This window comes from Helicoverpa armigera, chromosome 18 (genome assembly GCF_030705265.1).
Source record: "Helicoverpa armigera isolate CAAS_96S chromosome 18, ASM3070526v1, whole genome shotgun sequence".
In the NCBI taxonomy this organism is placed as follows: Eukaryota; Metazoa; Arthropoda; class Insecta; order Lepidoptera; family Noctuidae; genus Helicoverpa; species Helicoverpa armigera.
In genome coordinates this window covers 2,074,241-2,084,692 of record NC_087137.1, presented here as the reverse complement: position 1 = coordinate 2,084,692, position 10,452 = coordinate 2,074,241, and the positions used below count along the sequence as shown (strand labels likewise).

Below are 10,452 nucleotides of genomic sequence, written 5' to 3'. Positions count from 1 at the left end.
ATAAAACTAACGACTTACAGCAGGCTGCACATGTGGGTTCCTTTGCCTCAAAACTTAACAAAGAAAAAATAAACAACTCTATCCCGGAATTCGACATCCAATATCTGGGGAATAAAGTCGAAAATGGTTGATTGAAAATGTCGCGCTGCCATTTAATACTAAATAGTTAACTGTAAATTTTAACTTCAATATTTTGTGTCATTAGTTGAACTTTTTGTTTCTGCCGCTAATTTCTAGCTACTATATACACCACTACTATATACACCACTTTATTTTCAAGTATGTAAGGTTCATTTTACAGGAGGAAAATTTTAACAGAGTTTAGCAGAACTATTTGCGACCTTTGCTCTTATGACTATTTGTCTACAATTTTATTTGGTGACACGTCAACATTTCGATTTCTTTGGAAACTCTTACGTGTTAAATATAAATAATTTCTTTGGGAAGTATAATTATTGCGTAGCAGATGTGCAAACCAAAATTAAGATGGATTCATTAATTTTCGTGTGACATAAAGATCGTAAATTAACTCTTAGCCAATTTAGATAAATTGCTTTTTGTGAAGTAGGTGTCAGCAGCTTTAAAATTCAGTTTCCAGATTATGTAATTCTAGATAGTACCTACTTATTGTATAATTAAGTAAATACGTATTTATAAATATACTAAGGTTATTAAAATGCAATAAAAGATTGAAGTATTTGCCAATTTTTTTGTTTTGTCGTCCATTATTAGGTTTTTAACAGAAATAAAAAGGTACCTGAAGTTATTATACAACATTAAATATTATGTATGTTCATGAAATGTATTATTAACATTAGGCTACAAACAAAACTTTAAAAAAATATAATTAATTTTCTTATTAAAAATTTTCAAAATAGTTTTCCATGATTTCCCGTCAATTTTCCCTTACCCACAACAACGAAGGTACCAGGCTGTCATGAACGTTAAGAGTCCTAACACCTGATATATAACACAGGTGCTATTGTTTAGGGTCGCGAAACACGCGCCCACCTTGCCACGCGACAGGTGAGCGCGGGAACTATTCGGGAAACGGAAATTGCGTTTGTTGTCATCGAACACGATGACGTCACTGTCACTACCTGGCCAGTATGATTGATTTATAGATGCGTTCTGAATTTAAGTGTTCTAGAAAAAAGGTTTTGATGTTAGTCTGCTCTTGGAGTTCTTGCTTGAATGATTTATGGTATTCCATGTGTTTATGTCTGTTGAAGTGGTTTTTGCACATTTTCTATAAATATGAAAAATGTGGTGTATTGATAAAAATGTTTTGTATAGCAAGGCATAAAAACCTTTGACTGTATTTGCCACTGTCCAGTAAACGTAGTATAAGCCATAAAACCTCTTTTCTTCTTACCATTGGTACTATATAAATACAAGTCTGTTTAATACCAATTTATGACTGTACCACAACATAATTCTGCATTGAAACCATAAGAAGTAAAGGAAATACCCTTTAGCATTTCCTCGTGCCATGGCCGCCAGTTTGGCGCCACCAACGGTCGATAGCTCCTCAACCCTCACATAACACTACCAAGTTTGAAACACCTTTATATTTACAAATAAAAATGTGGTAAGTATCCTTCCTAAACCGGTCGGGTTATAAAGAAAATAATACGGAAAAATCAAGAGTTGACATAAGCATTCGTAAGTTGAAAATGGAATGGTATTTTATATTTTGCAGGATTATAATGAGTTTGAACACGCTGCCAGATGTTCATTTGTTTACTTTATTATGCAAAGTTTTCCTTTTAGTTTTCTTTTTATGAGAGACTATTTTCTTTTTCAATTTAATGTTGCGCTTTATTTGTTACTACTTAGGTACCTTCTATTTATTTACATATATTTAGATTATTTAGCTTAACTATTCGAAAAAATCTTTAAAATAATTTACCTATAAAAGATGTTGTAGGCATGTTCAAGAATCTAACAAATTAAGGTTTCCTACTTATAAAATAAATAGCATTTTCTATCTGTTTTTTCCCAACCGTGTAGGAATGTCGTTGAGATCCTCTTACAATGTAACCAAATTTATCTAATTACTAGCTTTACATAGAGTCTTTCTGACCTCCTGAACCCAGTTACCAGGGTTACAACCGACTTCTTACATAATTTCTCTAAAACAACTGTCTATTAAAAGCACCCTTGACCTAAAACAGATTCATTTGGCAAACTGTGGAGGACAAATGCGATCCATCTTTCTACTTGTCATACAAGTTTCAAGTTAACTTTATGGTATTAGGTCAACTGAAGTAGCTAACAACTTTGAAATGCCTTTCATGAAACATGCCTAAGAAGTTCCGTTGGAACATCAGCTTCCACCAAAAAGTGATTTCTCGAGATGGTTAGTGTAACCCTCTAGTCAAACTTAGTACAGGATCGATACAAAACAAAACATTTTTTTTACTAAAAACACAATTAACACAGACACAGAATTTAAGAGACACATTTCGCTGTATAGATAAGGCATAATAAAAGGGACAAGCATTTTGCCACCAAATGGAAAATAATCCGCTGTAGTGCAAATTCATTTGAAAATAAAATACTATCCTAATAAACATCGACAAATTCCACCTTTTAAACCAAATGCATCTGCGCATATTATCGCTTTCTATCGACAAACAAAAAAACTTAAAACTTACGCTAACGATAGACCGTTTTCTAAAATTGTCTCTGTTTAAGACCCCAAAGGACAAAAAGCAGGCGATCCAAACACCTTTACTTATTTGTAGGCTATTAACTAAGAATGGAACTCTATTAAATCTTCATAGTTTACCTTTTACAAGTGCGTAAGCGTTAATTCTGTTAACTAGCAATTTATCCCCTAGAAGCAAAGAGGTTCTATAATGAAAATGGAAAGATAAAGAGCAGTAACGCGAGGTTTACGATGGGACAATGGTATGTTCGCATATTCTGCCTACAAGTACTAAACCGCACGTTGTCAGGCTGCCAGCTTCGCACATCTGCTTTCGAAACCACACATGGACAGATAATGGCGAGAATCTCAATAATAATTCTAACATCAACATGTAACACGTCTGCTAAGTTTTATTAAAATGATTGTCTAAAAATATTGTAATTGTATGTATCGTCGAATTATTGCCGGCTTATTGTAAGTAGCCGCTACTTGTATGCAATGCGTGTATTGTGGCTATTAAGTGATGTTTACAACGGTACATGCAAAACAATAAATTGTTAACACGTATGGAGTGTTTTATTGTAAATATTGGTTTAATACTAAATGGTTTTCCATTTATGATAATTTTGTACATACGTTTAGCTACCTGTATTGATGGGAAAGAAGTACCTAAACAAAACAAGGCCTATGAGGAGAATTTTTCGTTATGGTTCATCTCCTGGAAGAACTTCAGGAATCAGGAATTCTCCAGTTTAATACATGAACTATCCCCACGGATTAAGGAAGGACAAGTCATTTTATTCTCCATGACTATCCCGCTCAACCTGTGATGATACGTTGGAGGTCTGAAATTCAGCTGAAGCAGCGCCACTTTTGGTGGTCAAGAAAGGCCCTCATGTCAGGACTTCGTAGTTGCATCAAGTAGGCTGGCTATAGTGTTTAGGTAACTGTCTTAACAAATCTAGTTGCTCAAGTGTCGTAGGTACTACGCACACGTAAATAGCGACAGAATCTCAATATCTGAAAGAGAAAAATGTTAATCCAAAAAATATTTTGAATAAAATCAAGTCTTATAACTTGTAAGTTATAACAATCTTCATAAAATAGAATCCGTCAGCGCCATCTATGTATTTGACGAAACATTAAAATGAAAATATAATACTCGCTACTCGACACTAGATGGCGCAATAATTCAAGGCTACGATTACATAATTTTAAAATGTGCGTTTTTACGTTAGTGTTATCGTTCCTCGCATAGTCTGTGCGTATTACATCACAATTTAGCATTATAACATCATTAAATAGTATTGTATCATAGCATTTGCGGCGCCCTTATCGAGATTATTTATATCACAATATTATAATGAATGACCGCGTTATAGTGATACAATAGATAAAAGCATTATCATCTTTATTCTGATAAATTGCCAATACATAAATACATCTGTCGCGAATTTATGTTTGTGGAGTCAGTATTGGTCAATACGGTTGTAAGAATATTAACTAAAGAAGACTTATAACAGATTATCCGCAAGATGTCGCTGAAACGAGTTCTTATTGTGAACAAGTCGTTCCCGCTCGCTGGATTGGAGTTATTGAAAAACAAGTGAGTAAATTACCCACATGAATGAATAATTAACTACTTCTAATCTGTCATTTGAATACCTCTTCTATATACATGTATCATTTATTTCCTGTTTCTTAAATGGATAGCTCGCAATTCATTATCGAGGCTTAAGATAACCGTTTTTGATCTGTAAATGAATTTATTCTTCCCAGGGTTGAAGCAGTAGTACTTCCGCACTTGGACTACGAACCAGAGAGTTTGCCGACTATTAAGAAGAATCTCAAAGGAATTGATGGTTTAATATGGAACACCAAGCACAAACTCACTGGAGAGCTACTGGATTTGGCAGGTTTGGATGAAACTTCATACAATACCTAATAATTATTTAAAAAATGCAGCAAATTACGTTTCTATATAGAGAGATAAAAAGAATCTCCTACTTCAACCTACCTAACTACCGTAATTTGAAAATAGACAAAAAATAGAATTCCACCAACGCTCATAAAAAAGGATTTACCTACCCTCAATGCCAATTTTTTTTCTATAAGCCATCCAAACAGTCAATTTACCTCTAGGTACGGTAGACCGCACATCAGTGGTAGGGGAGATGTTCCTAAAACGGGTACCCCTTCTAAAACGGGTAGGCTTTGCCATTCGTATATTATAGGTCTTAGTGTGAACCTGTGAGTGTAGAGCGGTGCACTACCACCCCGCCGATCACGGTCAGTTGGCTCGCGCGCCTAGAACGAGCGTTTTCGAGATTAGATGTAAAAAAAGTTTTTTGCAGAGTTTATTAAAAAAAATCGGATTATGCTAGTGCTGACTACTCAAATATGCTGCAAGATACGGTTTTTGCAGTTTTGTGTTATCATTTTGCATGTTATATGCTTATTAATTGTGAATACTTAGTGGTCTCCTTGTTTACTATTTTAAGGTTAAGGTAGTTGAAATTTAAAACGTGCTTTTGGTCAAAACGGGTAGGGGCATAACGGGTGACTACCCGATTTGAAATAAGGGGCCACTTTCTCAATTTGATCCCACAGAAAGCTAATCGAAGACAAAGGAAGCCACAGAGAGCTGAAGAAGTACAGGAACAGCGTGAAAAAGAAATTAAAATATGTTTTCTCTGATTTTTAACAAAATTATCTGCTGGTAGGATTATAATTTCAAATGTAACATTTAATAAAGTAAAAAAGTGATCTAGACTGATCAAAATAAGAAAACTGTTTAACATAATTAAGGAGACTAATTAACGATAAAGATTTCCTGGATAACAGGAGGCTAAGATACGTTTTCTCATTCATTTATCACATATATTCATTCATTACCTGCTTTGCCCAAAGGCGCTACCCGTTTTAGGACCCCCCCGAGGGCAAAGCGGGTATTTCGAAGGGGTTTATTTTTTTTATTTTTTTTCTGAATTTTGAAGAAGATTACTAAGACTATCTTATGTTTTCCAAAGTTTATTATATAAACAACCCTATGAGTACAAATACAAGTCGCATGTAATGTTCTTGGTTATTTTATTTAACATCTTCCCTTAGCTTACCCGTTTTGGGAACATCTCCCCTAACTGTCATGCACCTTAACTCCATAGTAATAAGTACGATTTTCCTATAAAACTGTTACCACTGACCTGAAGTTGACTGTACTAAACTCAATAAAATATCCACCTTCTCAGGTCCTCAACTGAAATCAGTTACGACAATGGCATCGGGCATCGATCACATAGATGTACCAGAGCTGAAGAAGCGCGGTATACCTCTGGGGAATACTCCTCAAGTCCTGGATGATGCAGTGGCAGACATCACTGTGGGTCTCCTGATAGCTGCTGCAAGAAGGTTTAAAGAAGGAGTCCAGGAATTGGAGGCGTAAGTGTGGTTTTTAGGAGAGGATATTTTGACGACAGTTTTTTTAATAGTCATTCTCTATTGTTTTACATTGACTGTCTCACACAATATGTCAAAACTTGACTGCAATAGGTAGGTACTGTACCAAGTGCAAATTCTCTATGCCGAATTGAATAAAAATATAACGTCATTTCAAAAGACTGATAAAAAAGAAAAGACTATGCCAGGGATATTACCAGAGTTACCCCACGGATTACTTTCTAAATCAAACAATGTCTTATGTTTCGTTGATCGTCTTTCCTATATGTGTTACTACAGATGAACCATTACCCTGACCCACGTATATTTCGTTATGAATAGCCCAAGCAATTAATTCGTCCTTGTTACCTATTTAAATGACTGATGAACGTCAGTAGCATTTCCTAATTTATTCGTTCGTTTGCGTAATTTATCGCTCACCAATTGAAAACGTAATTGGGGAAAGCCCATTTTATAATTAGACATAAATATGAGCTAAGCAGTGCCTAATAATCACGCTTATCTTATCAATAATACCTAATACAATCTATGAAAATTAAGAAACTGATATAAATGGTATAGGTACCTCCTTACCAAAATTAAGTGGTCTGAGTACCTACATAGTCAGTCTGCAATATTATAGCTTGCTCTTTCTCAACGTCACTTCTTAATCCTCTTGTCTACCTACATATAACGCGTATGTAAAACAATGGGTGTAACTACTACCTAGAAACATCCTATTTCCTCTTCCAGAGGTGAATGGAAGTACGGCGTCCAATGGATGGTAGGACAAGACATCGCGGGCAGCACTGTTGGCATCGTTGGCTTCGGCGGGATCGGGCAGGCTGTGCTCCGAAGATTGAGGGGATTCGATGTTGCTCGGTTCATTTATAGCGGACGAACGGATAAACCTCAGGGTATGTAGACTTTTTATAAGGAAGCTGGCTTTAGACGAAGCTAGTTAGTGTTTTAAACTACAGTTCCTTCCATAAAGATGATAGTTTAAATAAATAAAATAGTGTGTCTAGTTTCGCACCTCTGGCATAATACCTACTTGCAAAAATGCGTGAATGTATTGCTCTCAAAGAGAAAACTACAGTTATTTATCATTAAGTACATGTGAGATACGAGAAACTATACAACAATCCCAGATAGTACGTATCGTTTGTCTGATTCTGTAGTACGCTTATCTACCATTTAAATGACGAATGATAACGATTGATCGGTCCGCAAATATTACGTAAGCAAACATTTTGATGGTAACCGAAACAAATGTATGAAAAGTTTCTAGCTTTGGATTTTCATTCAAATATAGGACGAGCGCGAAATAAATGTTAACTAAGTACGTCATACTTGGCGATAACTATTAAAATTCGCAAAGACAATTGGGTTTTAATTTAACATGACAATAACTTTGATAAAAATTGCTGAAAGTGGAGCTCTCTAGAAAATTTTTGCGCAAAGCTGTAACATGATATTTCCTTTACAGCTAAAACCCTAGGAGCAGAGAGAGTGCCAGTAGAACAACTGCTTAAAGAAAGTGACTACGTGATCCTCGCGTGCCCTTTGAGCAAGGAGACCAAACACATGATCAATGCAGACTCCTTGAAGACTATGAAGAAAACTGCTGTGGTCGTCAATATTGGAAGGGGAGGTAAGCTGATGCTTTCCGAAAGAGTATCCTTATGGCAGATAGGGTGTTTCAATGTTTTTTTTTCATTTATTCAATTGGAGAAAAGTTTTTAGAAGGAATTAGATACACAGCTTAGATAACAACAGCCGATAGAGCCATATGTACTATGTAAAATAGTATGAGATAAAATATAATTCGACCTCTGCATAAAACCATAATGGCAAAAGTATGTTCAATTAAATTGCTGCTAATTGAAAACTTGATAACATCAAATGCAATGCACATGCTTTCGTCATATTTGCTAACTGAACTATTCTATTAACAGAGCTAATAGATCAAGAAGCCCTCTACACTGCGCTCAAAGAGAAGCAGATCTTCGCAGCTGGACTGGACGTGGTGACTCCAGAGCCCATAGGGAAAGACCACCCACTCGTGTCTCTTCCTAACTGCTGTAAGTATTTACTATCTTTTAAAAGACGCAAGAACAGAGAGAGAAGAAAGAGAGAGAGAAGCATACTGCCGTCCAAAACAAAACATGTCCAAGTGAAGACTATGTTTGGGCAAACGTAGTGTAAGACGTTCTATTGTAGGTAGACTGACGATTGGAAGAGGTGCTGGCAATGAAAGGATACGAGCTGCCTAAAAACGGGACGGTTGACGTTCGTTGAGTGAAACCAACGTTCAACAGTAGATACATAAGTTACTTAATTTAAAATAATTCTTCCAATTAAAGACACTTATGAATAAAGAACTTACAAAGGTTTTCACACGGTAGGTACCTAGCTGTGTCTATTTATCTTAATCTAACTGGCAAAAACTCGTTGCCAATCACCAATGTAAGTATTCGTGTCATCGTTAATGCTGTCCTAAATTCTAATTAATACTTTTTAGTTAAAGATAATTATTGTAAAAGACCTCAATAACTATATTTAATTCACGTTTATAAGTAAGGCTATTTTAGCCTTACTTATAAACGTGAATTAAATATAAGTAATACTTAAGGGCTGTTTAAGAAAATTATTACTTATAAACGTTGCTTAAGCATGTCTTAACTAACATTTAATCACAACTTAAGACTTTAAGTAGTGATTAGTTAAAATGTTGCTTAGAAGGTGATTAGAGATTTTATAAGTAAGGGGGAATAATAACTATTAACCTCAATTACTTATTTTAATATTGTTTGTTAGGTCAATTATAGTTAGGTACCATTAATTCTTCTGGAAGGATTTGCTCAATACTATGCGCAGTAGGTACATTATTCAACGAACTCAAAGACAAACGATGCTATTCTTACAGCCCAGGAAGAAGGCCGAAGTGAGATGCATCCAAGTTTAGATGAATGATAGGAACAAGGAGGTTCTCGAATACTTATCCAATCATGCATAGGTTCAAATGTTGTGTACCTACATCCGCAAAATGATGCAACACTCGGTGTCGACCGCATATTGCTTTCTAAGAAGAATAAGCTCCCAGGCTCCCTTTGGTGATTTCCATCAGCATTAACATTTTTTTTAAATATTTGTTTCAGATATAATACCTCACATGGGTAGCGCAACGGTTGAGACCAGAAACAAGATGGCGTCCATATCGGCGAAGAACGTTCTGTTGGGCTTAGAAGGCAAGCCGATGCTGTTCCCTTGTTGAAAATAAACAATTTTATACATATAGATAGATAGATCGACAACTACTCAACAATAGCTAGATTTGTATAAAATATTATAACATTGCATTTACATTTTTGTATATTTTAAATAAATTATACATTTATACACACAAAGGCGTCTTCTTCTTAATTTAAAGACGCATGGACTGGTATGATAAATCAGTACTTTATGGGATATCCTTTCAAGATAAGCCCATGTCAGGACCTGATTATGGAAACCGCAGACACCTCTCGAAAATGAAGTTGTAGGTACGACCATAGACGTAATATAGTAATATTACTTCACAGTCTATGGTCGTACTTAAACCTTCACCGTTTTTTAGCATCTGCAGATTTTAACTATATAACGTCTATGGGTACGACAGACTCAAGGGAACTCCTTAACGGTTAATAACAGCTACTTCGTGTTTAAGCTTTTTTTTCCTAGGTATCGACAATAACTTTAGGGCCTATGCACACCACGTTGCACACGCGCCGTCGACGCGCGTTTGTAGCGATACCGACGAGATACGCACCCAAGTCAGGACTTCAGGGGCCCGATTCTCCTAATTTTACTTAAGTGCCATTCGATTGACGTTCGACTCGATTCGACTGAGATCCAATCCCGACTCGATTACATTTGAAGCGTATGTGGCATTCCGCTATTTTTTCTTTGAAATAAACGTTTTTATCCTTTTCTATCATTCAATAATGAATCATTTTGTCTGCAAATGATTTACGATTGCAAAATGATTGTACAGCAAACTACCGTATAGACCAAAATCATCAAAATAGCAGACCAATCGCACACCAATCAAATGACAATCGAATACGATTGGTCTTTTATTGGTAGCAGAATGCCCGATATGGTTAAAACTGCTATTACGATCATATTGCGATTCGATTTCTATTAGATTTTGACAATATTAACTTAGGAGAATCGGGGCCCAGGACTGCTCTGCAGGATAAAAACGCGCCGGCGACGCGCGTTTCCAAAACCGAACCAGGCAAAATGGCAAAAAAAAAACGAAAAAGGTACCCAATAAACGCCAATTTTAGGACAGACACCGAAATGCAATTTTTTTT

The 10,452-nt window shown here is 35.8% G+C and overlaps 1 protein-coding gene across 1 annotated transcript; it reads left to right on the top strand.

The window, feature by feature from the left end:
- The first annotated feature begins 3,893 nt into the window (after positions 1-3,893).
- LOC110373246 (glyoxylate reductase/hydroxypyruvate reductase) lies at positions 3,894-9,501 on the top strand. Its single transcript, XM_021330458.3, has 7 exons — positions 3,894-4,262; positions 4,436-4,572; positions 5,905-6,094; positions 6,845-7,008; positions 7,581-7,745; positions 8,050-8,175; positions 9,253-9,501. Exons 1-7 carry the CDS (start codon positions 4,192-4,194, stop codon positions 9,366-9,368), a joined length of 969 nt encoding a protein of 322 aa, XP_021186133.3. The 5' UTR covers positions 3,894-4,191; the 3' UTR covers positions 9,369-9,501.
- The last annotated feature ends 951 nt before the right edge of the window (positions 9,502-10,452 follow it).